The following is a 19,448-nucleotide window of genomic DNA, read 5'->3' as shown; positions in this document are numbered from 1 at the left end:
ATGCGGCTTGCCCCCAAGCCGCTGTCCTAAAGAGCTCGCCAGGATCCCATGGTGCTTGAAGATCATCAATCATGTTGGGGTCGTCAGGGTAGTTGTCGCAGTAGTAACCATTGTTGAGGTGGACTTGAACGAGCTCGAATAAGCGGTCGTAGTCACGGTGGTAGCCGAAGCTGGGGTAGATTTCGACGAGGTCGAAGCAGTAGTTATGGCCAAGGTAGGCCGCAGTTAAGATGATGACACACCTTTCTCCCTCGAAGACCACTCGCCGAGCCAATTCGGATAACAACGGCCATGCCATCCCTCCAGGATCCCAAGATATGTCCAACAGGTAGATGCCCCAGTCAGATCCAATCACATCCATATCATAATTGAGCATATAATCTGAATTGAGCCACAACAGAGAGCACCAATTGTTAGAAACATCAAGCCCTGAATTCAAAATGTCTAGGTGCTGGTCCAGAACTAGCATAAGCTCACACAGTATAGCTCTATATACATCAAATTCTGGAAGCTCCCTTGTCGGACTGTCACTGAAACTGCATAGGCCATAGAAATTTTTGAAGCGATGTGGTACCATGGTCAGAACCACTACTAAGTCTGTGTGAGATGGTTGGCAAGGATACAACACCAGATGCCCAGCGTCATAGCAGCCTGCTACCATGTATAGGCCATCTGATTGAGAATTGCCATCTGTCTCACAATGGCCAGTCCCGCTAAATTCTTCTTGATGTAAACATACTGAAATGTTCATGTGCCGCCTTGTGTCTAGCATTTTGTCAGTCCTAGGAAAAGGCAACTGGGGAAAGAACTGCTGCTCAAATTGTGTGAATGTCTATCTGCAGGAAGGCCATGGTTGCAGCTTGACTGAAGGAACTAGAAAAATATGCAATATTCTGAACTTCACAAGCACACCACAATCTTTTGTTTGATCTGGTTGACGCCGCAGCTCATAATCAATGTCAGCAGAAGATAGTAGAACCAAGCACCGCATCATCACCACAACACCCAGTTCAGATCACCCATAAATTGCATTATTGGCTGACTCAGGACAGGCGTATCTCTCGGCGCCATGGGGATCCAACAAGAAAACTTCTCATAAGTACATGGTTTCAGTCGCGCACTTGGCAAATACCTCAAGGATGCTCTCCAAGATTTCAGATCATGAGATAAATACTCCATCGCATATGTAACCAGCGGTAGCAGCCCTGTATGCTTCAGAATCACTTCTTCAGGAGAGCAAGCAAATGACGGCCATGGCATAAGACAAGGCCTGCTAGCAGATGTTTTCCTCTTGGAACTAAGTGGCCATGCAACTTTCCATTGGAATTGTTTAGAGCAATTAGGGAAAACAGACAGAGTGTTGAATTTCACTCTCTTTGACCCAGCCTCACAACATTTGCTTGACTCAGCGGAAACCAAGAAGGTGAGCTGCCCTTGTTCAGTGATGTTATTAGCTAGATCAAAAGATAGCACTGGCTCACACTGTATTAACTAAAAATCAAAACCGCTCATCCAGTTCCAAGCACTGTGTTTCTTCGCACGCCGAAAATGATGTACAGCCATAGGAGCAAGACCAGAATGATGCGTTCCAAGAGCAAGAATAATAGTGCATGTACCCCATTCCAAAGGCCACTGTTTATTGTAAGAAAATAGATTGGCATGCTTATGGTGACAGGAACCAACATTGTTCTGTTGCAAAGACCATAAGCACAAGGGCTCGATAGAGGTTATCTGGATGCAGTGTACATTGTGATTGCCCACAAGTTCTCCAGCATGACATGATTCCACAGGAAAGGTGCTACTAGTCATATCAAGCAATTGGACATACTGGAATGGATGCTCCATAAACTTCTTCACAGGGAACAAAGGCCAAGGGATGGGTCGTACCTCCCTGCCATCTGCAAGGTCTCCCGAAAGTGATGGCCACGGCATCGGACGTATCTGCAGCCCGTGGTGCCTTGTGGGCGGCAAATCCACGTCATGGTCCACAAACAGCTGCATCAGTTTGATGGATGAAACCTTGTTTCTCACAAGATGGGAGGTGTTGATGGAGATCAAAAATGAGGCATCGAGCTCCTGCATGCCATTCTTGGAATCGATGTCGGTGGTGGACGCCCCGGAAGGAACGACCTCTTCGGCGATGCCGAAGGTGCCCGTGCTAATGGAGTGCATTGGCCGTACAACTGCGAGCTGCTCAACCTCATTGTCGTTGAGGTCGACCGCGGGCTTGAGGAGATTGGTGGTGACCTTGTTGACGCTGTTGGTGGCGATAACTTGGTTCGAGCCATCCGTCGAACAGGTGATGTGCGCCATCGTGATGCAGGCAGGGGGCACGCCGTGGATGACTTCGAGGACCTCCTGGGCCTTGGTGGTGGAGGGGACGCCGGGGAAGACTGCGAGCTCGGTGACGACTTTTGGAATTGCCGCCACCAATGTGTACTCGTCCGTGCCCGCGATGGGGACACGGTAGTCCCTGTTCAGGGAAGACTTGGGCGATGTATCATGGACATGAGGCGGTGTGCTGGTGCTGGCTGTCGCAGGGATGTTGACGGACCCGACGGACTTGTCGTCATGACTAGAGATGGCCGTGGTGGAGTTGTTGAGGTCGACGACAGTGTCATGGTTTTCCTTGACGACGGTGGGTGAAGGAGACGCTGGGGCCGGCAACACGTCGAGTATAGCGCACCACATCTGTAGGCGGCAACACCGATAGTAGATGCAGCGGCCATCCCAGTACACGAACGCGTGCGCCGCCGCGTGCGCCGAAGTGAATCGGACGTCCGCCGCTACACAAGGCTCTCCATCCTCTGATTTTGTTTGGGGATACACCACCAACTGCTCTACACCAAAAGGAGCAAAGAGGGAATACAATACATCAGTAGTGATAGGGTAAATCGCTTGCTCCACCACCATGCTGAGAACTTGATCTGAGGACATTTGGTGGTTAGTCATTTTGTCGAACAGGAAGAAGGCGATGACTGGTGAGAAAAAAAATGGAGCAGAAAGGATGGTGGACTGGCTCTGAATACCAGATGTTAGGGACACACTAAGGATCTCTTGATTACTCACTACACATAGAGGATTTGATTCCAGAGTAGCCATTACAAGGAACTGGGAAAGAGGAAGGGAGAGAGCTGGAGGTAGGAGAATTCGTTGATCCACTGGATACCCTCCTCGTTGCCTCCTCTCCACTTACTTATAGCCAGCAACGCTTCAACGTGTGCACAGCCCAGCCCATATGCTGTCCACGGGCCAGCCCAAGTATGTGCACCGGTTAGGAGGGCTCCTAACAAGCTGCTGATCCGATCTAGGCAATCTGAAAGAGAAACCAGGTTAACCTCATCGGCCATGTAGCTCATCTTGGGGAGAGAGATGTTGTTGCCGCGGGCTTCCCCTTCCTCTCTCTCTGCACCTCCCTCTCTCTCGCCCTCTGACACAACGAAGGAGGAGAAGGAAGAAGAAGCACACCAGACATAAGTGTTCTTCTTGGAGCCCGAACTCCACCCGCCGCACGTACGGCGTCTCTTTTGCTTGAGCACGTACTCAACCACGGACTACAACACGGACGATGGGACTTATACATGCATGCGCCAACGGCCACTCCCGCTCCCGCAGCAGCCCAGCTGCCCACCTCGCGCACGCCCCGCGCTCCCAGCTCCCACGCCCGCAGCGCACGCACGCCACCTCGCGTGACTGGGTCCAGCGCCCGGCGCGGCCACACCTCCGCGCATCCGCTGAACCAACCCGATCACACGCGCACACACACATGCGATCACACACACGCACGACACGCCCAGGCCGCCGCGGCTTATTCGTCTAACAAGAGAGACCAGCACCGATGCACCAAGGCGCCGATCTGGGACAGCAAGGACGCCGGCCGCCACTCCGCCGCCAAGGAGGCGGCCAGCGGCGGACCCGCAGAAAACCTAGACGCCGGCCACCTCCACAAATTTTGTATGGTGTTGAAGATTGCAATCGTCTTGGTTAGAATGGTGTCTGCCACAAAAATACATAGGTTGGCATGGGACCATTGGTAACAATTTTGACTGCACGGACATGGAGATTTGTGGTGCTCCGTCAAGAATTTAGGGAGATCGAGTTGCAAGACGCGTCTCGATTGACCATATTTGGCATTTTTCCTTTATCTTCAGACTCGACTTCAAGACATTACCGTGACTTGACACTAATTTTATAAAAACTATAAAATTGTGCAATATTTTCAGTGTCTCAACTGGATTTGGATTCTAGATGAATTTCGTTTGAATTGCGCCTCCTCCATCAAATCTCCAGAATAATATTCGTGATTATGTTGGTAGGATTTTAGTTTCAAGAATGTAACAAAACTTCTATTTTTATATATGAGATTTATTTCTTCCATTATTTTGTGGCATGGCAACCAACGTCAGCTTCCACATTGGCCTTCTAAAGTGGATTTTACAGAACTAAATTCAGGATTTTTAAATATTTTTGCCTTTTTTAAAAAATTTACTGTCCCATTCAAGTGCATTAGGAACCATGTCCACCATAGCATTTACAAGCTAATTTGTGAGTTTTTGCTACAGCCCACGAGTAGCGTTGCTTATCCTTTTCCAAATTAAAAGTCTGCTAATTTCACAAACTATATTAGCCATGGTGTAAATTGAACATCTAAAATAAGTTGAATCTAAAAGACATGTCCAAACAGTTTGAACTTGTATGTTGAGTCACGTTTGTGAATTCTTACCCTTTCATCCAACGGTCGAGACGGATCTAGGCCTAACTATGCTTACAGAAATTATTAATTCCAACTTGAGAGTAAGATAAGAACGAAACTGCGAAGCACCAAACAGTTTGATCCATGTCTGAACAACTCTTTACAGGGGTTTTGTCAACCGGGCGAGTCAGATATTTTTCGTATACATCTAAAACATTATTATTCCTGTAAAAAATATATTATTATACATGTTTAACATTTTTCAAACACATGGTTAATTTTTTTTCCAAAATCATTACTTGTGTCTACTTTTTTCCAGTAGACATTGTACATTTTTCATATACATCTAAAACATTATTTGTATGCACATTTAATAATTATTTCAAATACATGATTTTTTCAAGTAATTATTTTTTATGTTTACTTTTCTCGTACACATTGTACATTTTTCGTATACAATGAAACATTATTTTTCATGCACGTTAGAAATTTATCAACTACATGATGTACATTTTTTTCTGCTTAAATGCATATTTTGATGTCTACTGTTTTTTCATACACACAATATATTTTACGTATACATCTGAAACATTAATTTTATACATGTTTAGCATTTTTTAGATACATGATTAACATATTTTTAAAATACTTTTTTTGATATCTAGTTTTTCAATAGACATTGTACATTTTTCATATACATCTGAAACCTTATTGATAAACACATTTAACATTTTTTTGGAAAACATGATATTTTTTTCAAATAACTATTTTTGATGTGTATTTTTTTCATCCACATTGTACAGCTTTGTATAAGTTTGAGACATTACTTTAATGCATGTTAGATGTTTTTCAACTACACGTTGTACATTTTTTTCTTAAATGAATGTTTTTTTCATGGTAATATGTGTCTCATTCATATCATTAAGATTAAAGTACAAGTCACAAAAAGACCGACACCCATCACCTGCCTCCGGCACCACTATAGCAGCCCCCGCAAGAAAAAAAATGACGGATCACCTTCTCATCCAAACTCGACGCGGCGCCATTGCTGATATGCAGCTTTGTGGACCTCCAAGGTGGCTCGCCAAAGATGAAACCATTACCACTGAACGAATCAGACTGGGGCAACACCCCGGACACGCCATCGAACTCCAGATTTGGCACCCCCACATGACAAAGACGTCGAAGGAGGAAACCATACCTGACATCACGAACCACGAGTCCAGCACACGTTCCGTCTTTCAGATGTCATCGATGCAGACCACAATCTGCATCGCTCCTCGACTACCTCCCAAGCTTTGCGCCGACATCGTAGATGCCATCGCAATGGCGGAGCCCGAGGACACATGTCCACCCCAGGGATGCCGCCGCCGCCACGACATGCCCGCTTGAACAGACTAGTTCCGAGATCCTTCACCAACAATAGAGGAAATCGCCTCGTTGGAAAAGAATCTGGAGCTTCTTTAAATGAATGTTTTGATGTCCACTTCTTTTTCACACACATTGTATTTTTTTTCTTATAAATCTAAAACTTTTATTCTCTAGAATTTAACATTTTTTAAATACATGATTCACGTTTTTTCAAACAGATTATTTGATGTTTAATTTTTCAATAGACAATGTATATTTTTCATATATGTCTAAAATATTAACTTTATACACATTTAACATGTTGCAGATACATGATTTGTTTTTCAAATAACTATATTTGATGAGTACTTTTTCCATACACATTGTACATTTTTAGTATACACCTGAAACATTGTTTTGATGCACGGTAGAAATTTCTCAGATACATAACTAACATTATTTCGAATACATGTGTTGATGTCTACATCATTTCATAAAAAAATTATTTTTTTATATACATATGGAACATTATTTTTCTACATGTTTAACATTTTTCAGAAAATATGGTTAAAATTTTGTTGAAATTGATTTTTTTTGGTATCTAGTTTTTTTCCAATAGACATTGTAAATTTTTATTCACATAAAAAGGACATTGTACATTTTTCATATACATATAAAACATTATTCTTATACACATTTATCATTTTTCAAATACATGCTTTTTTTAAATAACTATTTTTATGTGTACTTATTCATACACATGTTCATTTTTGTATACAAACATTTCAAATACATGTGTTTGAATTATTATTTTGAATACACATAAAATTTTAAAATAGAAAACATAGTGAAAAAAATGAAAAGGAAACTGTTCCCGCTTATCGTCCGTTGGGGGACGCTTGCTCTCTTATCGCTCGTTGGTCCAGGCCCATGTACGCGAGCGCTCACTTGTGCGGGATCGGAACCATGAGCAATGCAACTTTAGCTATCATGTTAAGCGACATGGATCCGTGGATCCGTGCTCTATGATGCAGAACGACATAATTACAATGCTCGGAAGAAGGTGTAGAAGAAGCTGCGTTTGATGAGGAGGCTGGAACCGGGGGAACTGGCATAGTTCTGTGTGACGAAAAGGGCCATCTTATTCTTGTGTTCTCTTCTTGCTGATACATGCACGCATGTAATAGCCTCTGGAAACTGAGCTTGTTGCCTGTATGAAGAGCATCACACTACCATATGCATGTAGCTCCAAAAACTTTCATCATCAAGAATAATTCTGGCTGCCAAAGTGATCATGCAAACTGAAGCTGGATCGCCGAATCCTTCGGTGAGATCAAGGAACCCATCGGCAGCCCTCAATTCTGCCAATTGTGTGTGACTTGTACTCTTCTAGGCTTCCTCTTTGCCTCAAGTGATTAAACTCATCAACTACACCAACCACATTTCTTACCTCAAACCTCTCTACAAGCGTGCAACAATGTGGCTTATTGCCTTGCTAAGATTGGACAACCTAACATGAGAACCGTTGTTTGGTTAGGTTCAGGCCAGAATGAGTGCAATCCCCATGGTTAAAGCAATGAAGTTGTCTTTTCGTCACAAAAATGTTTTCTTTTAGTTTTAAAAAAATTATGTAGCTTGGCCTTGGGCGAAATGACTAGTTAAGGGGTAATCCTTGGAAAGGTCACCCCTACCTTTTTGAGCACTGAAAAGTGACGCATTGCATGTGCGTCACTTGTCACAACCTGGGTGTTTTTTTTTCATAGATTCATTTATTCAAAATATTTTATCTCTTAAATCATACGTCTAATCAAGAACCGTCTTCACTGTAAGATTTCTCACATCGAGATCTTTGAAACTAGATCCCAATAATAGAAAAAACAGAAACAAAAAAACCCAAAAATATATCCATTAAAAAATTAAAAGCTGAAAGTGCATTAAAAACTGAATAATAAAAACGGACGAAAAAACCGAAGCCCAAAAGCACGGTTTGCGGTTTTTTACTTAACCACTTGTGCTTCTCTTGAAAGAACATTCTTCTTTGAGAAGCAGAACGCGGAAACAAATATGTGGTTCCACGAGAAGCAAATATGTGTTTTCTCGTGGAAGCATAGTTTTTTTTCCGAGAAGAAAATTTGTGCTTCTTGTGGAAGCACAAAACTTTTTTCCTTCCCAAAAAACATAGATATTCTTTGCCAATAAAAACTATTTCAAAATGTAGGGATAACTAGACAAAAACTGAAAAGACAAAAATATCATCTAAAACCCGAAAATACAGAAGTAGTGCCCAACACCCAAGGGGTAACCATTTGACCCAGGGTTAACGATCGGACAGCATAAAAAATGGTACCAACTGGGCTTGGCCCAGGCACTGAGGCACACCAACTGGGCCGGAGAGCGGATCGACGGAGAGGGAGGAGCGAGGCAGACGGCTTGGCCGCCGGCGAGGGTTAGGGGATAGGAGACGATGTTTCGCCTCCGGCCGAGCACCCACCCGCTCCCACCGGCTGTACCGCCCTGCCCGGCCAAGCCCCCACCTCGTTCGCCGCGGCCGCCGCGAAGTAGAACCTCCGGCCCGGCGCCCGGCGGCGATGACGAGGTAAGCCAGCCATGATTTATCCTTCTATAATCCATGGGCCACAACTAATCTGATCGAGAATTTGCACTGAGTAAATCTGAACCGAGTTTCTTCACCCGTGAGCTCTACGTTGATTAAGATCCCCAAATAATTGCCAGAGTCTTCTGATTTGATGCTGGTTCCACTGACGAAACGTGCGTGGTTGCTTTTGGGGTTAGGAACTCGTGACATTGCCTACAGAGGGAGTATCACACATTCCAGATGTACCTTTGACACATTTGGATTGCCTGGATACATGTTTTTCTGCCGCTTCTTGTCAATAACTGACCTCTGACAGAGGATAATTTCAACACGAGTAGTCCGCTGTATCCTTGTCTTTTATTTTCTTTGATTGGCCTGAAAGTGTTCATCATTTCTCTTTTTCGGTCTCGTTAGTCAACTCACGTTGGGCTCATAGATAGATCTTTGACTGAACTATAACCGATGGCCTGGAAAGGGTTTCTCATTATTGGTTGCATAATAGGAAGCCTGATGTTGAGCCTGCACCTACACAGATGGCAGGGTTTGACGCCATCATCACCGAGACAAATGATGTGGCTCCGTTTGCTGAAGAAAGAGCTTTGTATTATGGCTGTTGCTTGCCTCAAGCTGCTGTAGGGGACTGGAACCATGCCGCTGCCAAGCAGCCGGAGTTCGTCTCACTGACGTTACCCTTGACCTTGTGTGAAGTAGATTGGTGCCGTATTGGTTCCTAGCTTTCTCTCCAAGACATTAAACTATTTTGATCATCTCATATCCTGAAGTGCCCAAAAGTGTGAGTCCATACTAAACTGAGATTTCCACCATACTCTTGCTATGGCAGGTGCTTGGCTGCTGGAATGATCAAAAAGAGACAGCGAAATAGACCAAAGAGTTCATGTATCAGGTGGGCAGTCGTCTTCTGCCCCCCGGTGACGTTTCAAAAAAAAAAGAGTTCATGTACAGAGTGGTGGACAAGAATATAGCTCTTCCTTTGGATTAATGCCTGCTCTGTCAAAGCATTCCTTTTAATCTCTGCGAGCATATATATAGCTTAGTTTGCTGCTAGTGGGTTAGCTATTGTACTGCTCAGGCATATCTGAATATATCCTTTATTATTATTACTTAAAGGTGGGTGTTTCACAAACTGTATGTGCATGTGCTTAACTTCTAAACATGCTGCCATCCATGTCATTTCCAAACCTTCAGAATTACTAAATTTTCTCCTAGAGAATACCTTGTTAAAAATAAAACAAAACAAAAGGAGAGACACAATATGGACTCTGAAGCAAGCAGGCAGAACCTTGGTATGTCCAACGGTTTTATGGCTCTGCTCCGGGCAGAACTCTGCTTGGTTGCACATGGGTAGGTAGGCTGTTGAAGGCTTGAAGGCATTGCTTCAGTTGGCTGCCTCCCCTCTTGAGAATTGAGATGGCTTCAACAGGGCTAGCTTGCATTCTCTGCTCTCACCAAGCCATGACTTGCTTTGGTGATTTCAGATCCTGAAGCAAGCCGACAAGGAGAAGTACAAGATGGCGAAGAAGGCCGCAAAGCGAGCTGTTGGTGAAGCAAGGGGTCGGGCATTTGAGGACCTCTACCAACGGTTAGGCACGAAGGAAGGTGAAAGGGACATCTATAAGATGGCTAAGATCCGGGAGAGGAAGACGAGGGATATTGGCCAAGTCAAATGCATCAAGGACGGAGCAGGCCAACTCTTGGTGAAGGACGAAGAGATTAAGCATAGATGGCGGGAGTACTTCGACAAGCTGTTCAATGGGGAGAATGAGAGTTCTACCATTGAACTGAATGACTCCTTTGATGAGACCAGCATGCGTTTTGTGCGGCGCATCCAGGAGTCTGAGGTGAAGGAGGCTTTAAAAAGGATGAAAGGAGGCAAGGCGATGGGCCCTGATTGTATCCCCATTGAGGTGTGGAAAGGTCTCGGGGACATAGCGATAGTATGGCTAACCAAGCTTTTCAACCTCATTTTTCGGGCAAACAAGATGCCAGAAGAATGGAGACGGAGTATATTAGTACCAGTCTTCAAGAACAAGGGGGATGTTCAGAGTTGTACTAATTACCGTGGAATTAAGCTGATGAGCCATACAATGAAGCTATGGGAGAGAGTCATTGAGCACCGCTTAAGAAGAATGACAAGCGTGACCAAAAATCAGTTTGGTTTCATGCCTGGGAGGTCGACCATGGAAGCCATTTTCTTGGTACGACAACTTATGGAGAGATATAGGGAGCATAAGAAGGACTTGCATATGGTGTTCATTGACTTGGAGAAGGCCTATGATAAGATACCGCGGAATGTCATGTGGTGGGCCTTGGAGAAACACAAAGTCCCAGCAAAGTACATTACCCTCATCAAGGACATGTACAATAATGTTGTGACAAGTGTTCGAACAAGTGATGTCGACACCGATGACTTCCCGATTAAGATAGGACTGCATCAGGGGTCAGCTTTGAGCCCTTATCTTTTTGCATTGGTGATGGATGAGGTCACAAGGGGTATACAAGGAGATATCCCATGGTGTATGCTCTTTGCAGATGATGTGGTGCTAGTTGACGATAGTCGGACGGGGGTAAATAGGAAGTTAGAGTTATGGAGACAAACCTTGAAATCGAAAGGGTTTAGGCTTAGTAGAACTAAAACCGAGTACATGATGTGCGGTTTCAGTACTACTAGCTGTGAGGAGGAGGAGGTTAGCCTTGATGGCCAGGTGGTACCTCGGAAGGACACCTTTCGGTATTTGGGGTCAATGTTGCAGGAGGATGGGGGTATTGATAAGATGTGAACCATCGAATCAAAGCCAGATGGATGAAGTGGCGCCAAGCTTCTGGCATTCTCTGTGACATGAGAGTGCCACAAAAGCTAAAAGGCAAGTTCTACAGGACGGTGGTTCGACCCGCAATGTTGTATGGCGCGGAGTGTTGGCCGACTAAAAGGCGACATGTTCAACAGTTAGGTGTGGCGGAGATGCGTATGTTGAGATGGATGTGTGGCCACACGAGGAAGGATCGAGTCCGGAATGATGATATACGAGATAGAGTTGAGGTAGCACCAATTGAGGAGAAGCTTGTCCAACATTGTTTGAGATGGTTTGGGCATATTCAGCGCAGGCCTCCAGAAGCTCCACTGCATAGCGGACGGCTAAAGCGTGCGGAGAATGTCAAGAGAGGGCGGGGTCGACCGATTTTGACATGGGAGGAGTCCGTTAAGAGAGACCTGAAGGATTGGAGTATCGACAAAGAGCTAGCTATGGACAGGGGTGCGTGGAAGCTTGCTATCCATGTGCCAGAGCCATGAGTTGGTTGCAGATCTTATGGGTTTCACCTCTAGCCTACCCCAACTTGTTTGGGACTAAAGGCTTTGTTGTTGTTGTTGTTGTTGTTGTTGTTAAGCAAGCCAACAAGGAGGAGGTCACCAAAGGTCCAGATCTACAACGATTACAGGTCAGGTTCGTTTCCCTTAATTTGGTTTTCCTCCTGGGTAGCTAGGTCTATGCATGCAATAATCATCAGTTTTCCTTTGCCATTACAAGCCAGGTATGGTGGCTGTTCTTTAGATCTGATGGGTACCTCAAGTTGTAGATCGAAGGCAGCTACTTGTCATCAACAACAAGCCTAGCACACTCTCAGCCACACCCATGACTCCATGATGGTTCAGGATCTCCATGGTTAAGCTTCAATGACAACCTCAACAGCCCCAAGTCATTAGGTCTGGTCTTTTTGTGAGGATCCATGAGATTATTCTGATGGTTTCAGACTCGCAAATGCACAAGGAGGTCGCCAGCATGGATCAAATCTAAGCCATTTCGAGGCAGGTCTGTCATCCTTCCTAATTTTCTCGCTGTCTTAGGTTGTATTAAGAACAATATCTCCCTTGGTGCAAACAAAAAACATACCTGCTGTAACTTCTGAAGCTGGCAAGCCTAGTATACTTTGTGACTAACGCATTGTCATTTATTCCGGCATCAGTAAGCACGACAAAGGTTTCTCTTGGAAGGACGAGCTTCTTAATTTATGACGACGCCAAGGTCTGGCGAGCGGGAAGGTATGTTCAGGTTTTAGTTACCGTCCATCATTTCCCTTGGATTCACAAATAATCTGGAATTAATCTGTATTATAGTTGTTCATAGTGCTCATTACGGGTGACATACTTAGCAGTTACCACATTATGGACAGATGCTCTTGCATTGTAGTTACCATAATGTTGGGATTTCTAGCCTTGCAAAATCAACATTCTTGTTTTTCTGTGAACCTGCTGTTGTGTGTTAATTAGGAAGTATAGTTTGGATATTACAATCACACAGATTGGAACCAAGCCCTGCAATACACCACCAAATAACACCTTCCTACCATACTGTCCTAGCTCGCGCGCTGCTCCGTTTGCTTGGCGATGAATCTTCTCAAATCTGAATTGGGGCAACTCTTGTAGGGAATTAACAGCTTGTTTTCCTTTATAATGAAGCCGATCGTAGAAAATTTTCTCTTGGTACACCAACGCGTTGACTACTGGACTTCAGTTGCTCTGCACAACCATAGGGGTATTATAGATTACATCTTATGCACCTCTTCTAGACTAGTCAGAGCCTTTTCGTCCTCTGCACTTATGCATTAGTTTACTGAATTCCAAGCAGACAGGGTTATTCTCGCAAGTAAAACCTGGTTAAAAAGGCATAGTTTTCTGAACCCAGTTCCACAGTGATTCTTATTTCCTGATCCGCTTCTCTCACCTTAGCCAGTGAGTACGGCGCTTATCTCCTTCCTCACCCCACCAAAACAATCCAGCTAAAAATTTGAATACGCTCATGGTGTAAGTCGTTGTGACCTGGACTACACACTTCTCAACACCTCTTTCCCACCCATAGATAATTACTATTCGGACTAGTCTTAAAAACACTTACTGATTCTCTCCTTCACCAACCGGAATTTTCCAGCCTTAACACGACCCTCCTGAACCTGAAGTCCAAGATACTTTCTTTGAAGCCCACTGTTTCCACTATTGAAGTAGACGCCACAGCTGCTCCTTCAGCTTCCGAACATTTATTTCCCAAAAATAATGAGCATTTTCTGAGGCTTAACAGCACATCAGCAGCAGATTCTGGATACATTATTGTTGTGTGAGGATCTCCTAAAGTACCTTTTACTAAAATCGCTTTCGTTAATGACTCCTATGACATTATAGCATTTCTTTCTTATTCATTTTCTTGATTTGATACATCTTTCTTTCTTGCAACTCTATAAACAACTCTAGCTATTAGGTATATGTAGAGGAAAGTATGGAACTGTCACATTAGCCAACTCTCTGAAATTAGAATATTCGATATTCATTGGTGAGCTGGCCTGCTGTCACATTACCCAACTCTCTGAAATTAGAACATTCAATAGTCATTGCCTCATTGGTGAGCTGGCCTGATTGGTTTGCACTATCTTAGTTGGTTGAAATTTCAATATTCTCTGCATTTTAACTTGCTATGCCCTTAGGGAAGCAGAGCATGCATTGTCAGTTATTTGGTCAAGTTCACTCGTTCTTGTCAGCTAATAACATGAAGGTTTCTTCCATTGACTATAGCAGAATGCCAAGTGTTTTAAAATTCTCACAGATGTGCATGTTGTAAGAACGGTTTTGTTTGATTATGTGGGTTAGAGTTGGATAAATTAACAGTAAGAAATAATATTGTAGGAGGATAACTTTGAAAGATTCTTCTGAATCCACTTTTCTCTTGTAGTTGAAGAGTTTTGGCAAGTGCTTGCTACTAGCACAATGGACTAACAGTTTGATTTAATTAAACAACTGTAGCTATTTGCTCCATACATCTGGAGATATTATTAGATAGATATAGAGAAAGTTACCTGTTACAGTCACATTAACCAGCTATCAAAAAGTAGAATATTCATATCGGGCGAGCTAGCATGTATATCAGATTTATTTCCTCTTTGACTTGCTCGGTTCAAATTTAAACATTTGGGCCATTTTAAGCTGAGCTGCCCCTGTACGGAAGAGCATGTACGATCAGTCATTTGGTAGAATGTCACTTGTGGTGGTCAGTAAATAACATTAAGTTTGCTGCAGTGGACTATTGCGCAGTCCCAAGTGTTTTAAATTTCTCATGGACCTGCCCTTTCTAAGTACATCTTTGCTTGATTGTGTGGGTTAGAGTTACATAGGTTTTTTGTGGGTAAGAGTTAGATAGGTTAACAACAACTAATGAAAGTTTGGGAGGATTTCTTGGAAATGTCCTGCTTATTTAACCTTTTCATTGTGGTTGGAGAGTTTTGAAGTTTGGTAATAGCAGAATGCACTGATGGTTTAACTAATACATCACTGATCACTCATTTCATTTTCCAGTGTCCATTCTATTGATATTGAGAAGTATACAACTAGGTGACCACCCCATAATTCTCTGAAAGTAATGGTGGAGATTGTGATTCTCCTGGCCATTAAGAAGAGCGGCATTGCCTTGGCAAATGGAGTAGCAAACCAAGCAAGCACGCAGCACAACTATTAGAGCTACAAGCCAGTATGAATCGTCTTGTGAGGGAGCTTAGTGTAATGCATGATGTTCTCTGTGAAATGGACATACGGAACCACAACAATGCAATATATTAGAGCTGGTTGGAGGGGGTGCGAAAGGTAGCACATGATATGGAGGACAAGGTCGATGAGTACTTGTATCTAGTTGGTCAGGAGCATGATATTGGGTGTTGCTTTTACCTGAAGAAAGGATTCCACAAACCAAGATCTCTTGTTTCTTTGAACCGGATAGCTTTCAAGGTGAAGCAAATAGAGAAAGACCTTACACACCTGTCAGAGAAAAAAAACCGCTGGGTTACCCAGATAAACAATGGGGATACTAACAACTCGAACTATATTGTCAGGAGGGCCCAAGATCAGGCAAACATGGCACATTCCCTTGATGATGAAGATCTCGTGGGGGTTGACGAAAACAGAGGAAAACTTGAGAAGTGGTTGGCAGATGATGATTTGGGACGCTCTGTGATAGCGCTGCTTGGAATGGGAGGGCTTGGTAAAACAGCTTTGGCTGCAAATGTCTACAAGGAGAGGGAGAAATTCCAATGCCATGCCTGGGTTTCTATCTCCCAAACTTATTCTAGAGAAGATGTCTTGAGGAACATAATCAAGGAACTTATGAAAGATAAAGTCAGTGGTCTATCTTATGCTGCAGCTATGGACATCACATGCCTTGAAGAGACACTGAAGAGATTTCTGGGGCAACAGAAGTATTTGATTGTATTGTATGATGTTTGGACTCCAGAATCATTTGATGACTTGTCTAGAGTGCTTACTCATAATGAAAAGGGCAGTAGACTGATAATTACAACAAGAGAAGCCCGTGTTGCCGCACATGCCTCTCAAGGGCATGTCTTAACAATGGAAGCTTTACTAGCAGATAAGGCATGGGATCTCTTTTGTAATAAAGCCTTCTCAAGAGATACAGATCATGAATGTCCGATGGAGTTGAAGCCTTTGTCTGAGGAAATAGTTCGCAAGTGCAAAGGCTTGCCTCTTGTCATTGTGTTAGTTGGTAGCCTCTTGCGTGTGCGTGAGAAAACTGTTGAAGAATGGAGAAGAATAAATGTCCACATGAGTTGGGAGCTAATTAATAATTCAAGTCTCAGTGACATAAGGAATGTTTTGTATCTGAGCTTCATATACCTTCCAACACGCTTGAAAGGTTGTTTCTTATATTGCAGCTTATTTCCGGAAGACTATCTTTTCAAGAGGAAACAACTTGTACGGTTATGCATCGCCGAGGGGTTGTGAAAGCACACTAGAGGAAGTGGCAGAAGGCTATCTGAAGGAGTTGATAGACAGAAACATGCTACAACTTGCTAAAAGGAACCACTTTGGTAGGATGAAGGAATTCAGAATGCACGATATCTTACATGAGTTGGCAGTTGATTTGTGCCAGAACTGTTTTGGTGTTACATATGAGAATAAATGTAGAGGGCCTCATCAGAAGGATGGATGTCGTTGGTACTGCACAAACTAAAAGATGATATGCAACAACCATTTCCCAATATGCACCAACTTCGAACTATTATTACACTGGGTGATAGCAAGTCATCGTTCACTGTACTGCCTGTGTTGTGTAATGAGTCAAGATATATGACACTGCTAGAATTAAGTGGTCTACCCATAGAGAAGATTCCAGATGCTATTGGAGATCTTTTTAATCTCCGCCATTTGGGTTTGCGTAATTCAAAAGTGAAGAAGCTCCCGAAGTCTGTTGAGAAGCTGTCAAGTTTGTTGACACTGGACCTTCATGGATCTTATATACATGAGTTACCTAGTGGGATTGTGAAACTAAAGAAACTTAGACACTTATTTGCTCAGACAGAAATTGATTCAACTGGGAGGGAGTTAAAATGGAGCAGTGGCATGTGTATCCCCAATGGTCTTGGAAATCTAACAAAGCTGCAGAGCTGCAGGCATTGGAAGCACAAGATGAGTCTCTTTAGACATTTAGGTGAGGTGAGACAAATGACAAGCTTGAGGTTATGTAATGTGAAAGAAATTTTCTGTGGACGCATCAGTGAGTCTCTAGTTCAGATGCAGTATTTGTCCTTCCTAGATGTGTATTGCAAGCAATGAGAATGAGGTTCTCCAGTTGAATGTCTGCCTGCCAAGCCTGTAAAAGCTTACTTTGAGAGGCCAACTATCAGAAGGGGCGTTGGATGAGTCTCCTCTCTTCCAAGCTGTTGGGGTGCAGAACTTGTATGAACTGTCTTTATATTGGTCACAGCTGAGAGAAGACCCCCTGCCATCCCTTTCTCGGTTGTCAAACTTGACATGTATATATTTCACCAGAGCATACAATGGAGAGCAGTTGGCATTTCTCACGGGGTGGTTTCCCAAGCTAAAGGTTCTCTATCTATACGACATGCCTAATCTGAATCGGCTAGAGATACAACAAGGTGCCATAGCGAGCTTGAAAAATTATTCCTAGTCAGCCTCAATGGCAGCGACCACCTCAATGGCGGTGAGGAAGATGCACTATCGCAAGGAGGGAAGCAGACGCAGATTGAGGAGGACGGCGCGGATCAAGAGTATGATCACGGCCTGGGAGCTTGCCTGGTAGCCATGCAGCGGGTCTTCTTCACTGACCACCACTTCGACAATGGTTTTTTGCTCGCCTGCTACAGTGTCTAGAACCACTCCACCCTCTTCATCGGCCTCCACATGGGTGCGACCTGCACCGTCAGTAAGTATGTTGTGGCCATGTCAAAAATAGCCACTTGAGTAGATTGCTATTTTAACTAATCCCTATCCGTTTTTCAGTCATGTTCAAGTCTGAATATCTTTTCCCCTATATATGTGTTGCAGCAGGTGATGGCATAATTTTGTTAATGTCATTATGGCAGGACTCATGTGGTCATTGGTTACGATGGTGGCTCATGAAGTTCAAAAATCAGGTTTGCTAAGTCTGAGACTTCGTTATGTCTCAGTCGATGCTATATTCCTTTGACCTTGCATTGAGATTCGTACAACTTTTCTTTTCAGTTTTTCCTTTTTTCTTCTTATATACTATGTCACTTGACTGAGACTTGGTTAAGTCTCAGTCGACTGAGACCTAGCTACACCCTTCAAAAATTGTGTTCTTTACAGATTTGAGATGATAGAAATTCAAAATAGGTAAGCCAATAATCCATGTTTCTTCTTATCTGATTTAGCTGTCATGTGCTACATAATTCTTCCCGCCCACGTACTACTGTCTGCCTCTTTGTTATTTTACTAGATATACATCTCCATGAGCTTTGTTATTTCATACCGTATATTGCAAAATAAGATTTTAGTGTCTGTTTTACTTTTCTCTCTGCAGCCAGCTTGCTGCAGTTAGTGAAGAAGAAGAGAATTTAATTAAGTACTGTGCTATACTACTATGTTGAAACTTCAGGGGAGGAGTACAACCAGCCAGGTTAGTGCGTACATTGCTTTTCTATTTTTGATGGGCTGATGCGCGTGCATTGTTTGTGCTTCACTAAAATGAGCTAATTAATTAACTATGATCAACAGAATCCAGTACACATGTCAGTTAACTAGAATTAAACGAAGTTCTTGGTCTAGGCAATATACGTGAAGCTGCAAAGATATAGTGCAGCCTAATTATTTCTTGGATTTGGTACACTTACACCTTCATTCTATTTTTATCTTGGTCTGTTGTTGAGTACATTTAGATATAATTAGAAATCCGGTAGCTTTCTGCTAGCATCTAAGGCCCTTTTTAAATGGTTTGGTTTGGTGGGAAGGGAATTTCGTTTGCCCAAGAGTAGTCTTGCTTCAAGCAACAGGATACACAGAGGATTTAGATTTCATCCTTTAATTTGTTCTTTCTGCACCTTTTGCTGATATTATATAGTTCAGACGAGCCGGTCTGCTTAATCATCTTGTGCTTATCAACTGTTCAATGCTTGATGGACATGTACATGTATATTGCAGTCTGATGTATGAATTACATTGCCGGAGAAAGATGAAGGCAATTAGGTTGCCGTCAGCTGTTGAGGAATCAGAACTTCTCTAACTTACAACATTTGTGAATGCATGCTGGTTTTACATAGCATAATCAGCTATTTACATCTCAAAATAAAGTGGTTGATTGCTATTCCAGTTCTTGCACTTTCACTTCTTTCTTGAAAAGTTTCACTTCAGTTACGTCATGACAATTTATATGAATTGTTTTCTGTGCAATTCGCCCGAGTGGCCTTTGAACGTTTGAAAAATGTTAGATAATGACCAAATTGATTTATGTTGTATGGTCCCAAGTCTTTTGTCAATTTTTT

At 43.1% G+C, this 19,448-nt stretch overlaps 3 protein-coding genes and 1 pseudogene across 6 annotated transcripts in view; 2 read left to right on the top strand and 2 right to left on the bottom strand.

Annotated features, from left to right (window-relative positions):
- LOC123084306 (uncharacterized) overlaps positions 1-772 on the bottom strand; it is a 1,358-nt gene extending 586 nt beyond the window's left edge. The window contains exon 1 of the mRNA XM_044505977.1: positions 40-772. Within this exon, the coding sequence (XP_044361912.1) occupies positions 40-772 (733 nt within the window). The remainder of the gene's footprint in view (positions 1-39) is intronic.
- Positions 773-1,458: 686 nt separating this feature from the next.
- Positions 1,459-3,530, bottom strand: LOC123083202 (uncharacterized). The gene has a single exon (XM_044505307.1). The coding sequence runs from the start codon at positions 3,100-3,102 to the stop codon at positions 1,492-1,494; it is 1,611 nt and encodes a 536-aa protein (XP_044361242.1). The 5' UTR covers positions 3,103-3,530; the 3' UTR covers positions 1,459-1,491.
- Positions 3,531-8,409: 4,879 nt separating this feature from the next.
- Positions 8,410-10,267, top strand: LOC123083201 (uncharacterized). 4 transcript variants are annotated; one of them, XM_044505306.1, is made up of 4 exons: positions 8,410-8,639; positions 9,173-9,354; positions 9,481-9,543; positions 10,136-10,267. In XM_044505306.1, the coding sequence occupies exons 1-4, from the start codon at positions 8,508-8,510 to the stop codon at positions 10,140-10,142; spliced, it is 384 nt and encodes a 127-aa protein (XP_044361241.1). In that variant the 5' UTR covers positions 8,410-8,507; the 3' UTR covers positions 10,143-10,267. The 4 variants fall into 4 exon arrangements, 2 of the variants coding, with proteins under 2 accessions (XP_044361241.1, XP_044361240.1); XR_006439229.1 differs by lacking the exon at positions 9,173-9,354; XM_044505305.1 differs by lacking the exon at positions 10,136-10,267 and having other exon boundaries at positions 9,481-10,123.
- Positions 10,268-11,871: 1,604 nt separating this feature from the next.
- Positions 11,872-18,463, top strand: LOC123088210 (disease resistance protein RPM1-like; annotated as a pseudogene).
- Positions 18,464-19,448: the final 985 nt, after the last annotated feature.

Source organism: Triticum aestivum, chromosome 4A (genome assembly GCF_018294505.1).
Source record: "Triticum aestivum cultivar Chinese Spring chromosome 4A, IWGSC CS RefSeq v2.1, whole genome shotgun sequence".
NCBI lineage: Eukaryota > Viridiplantae > Streptophyta > Magnoliopsida > Poales > Poaceae > Triticum > Triticum aestivum.
Note: the sequence above shows the minus strand (reverse complement) of the source record. Positions and strands in the feature narration are given on the sequence as shown.

Coding starts and splice junctions, on each gene's coding strand:
- LOC123083202 (XM_044505307.1), bottom strand. CDS start 3,102: ATGGCTACTCTGGAATCAAATCCTCTATGTGTAGTGAGTAATCAAGAG.
- LOC123083201 (XM_044505305.1), top strand. CDS start 8,508: ATGTTTCGCCTCCGGCCGAGCACCCACCCGCTCCCACCGGCTGTACCG. Junction 8,640..9,172: donor CGCCCGGCGGCGATGACGAG/GTAAGCCAGCCA, acceptor GCACCTACACAG/ATGGCAGGGTTTGACGCCAT. Junction 9,355..9,480: donor ACCTTGTGTGAAGTAGATTG/GTGCCGTATTGG, acceptor TTGCTATGGCAG/GTGCTTGGCTGCTGGAATGA.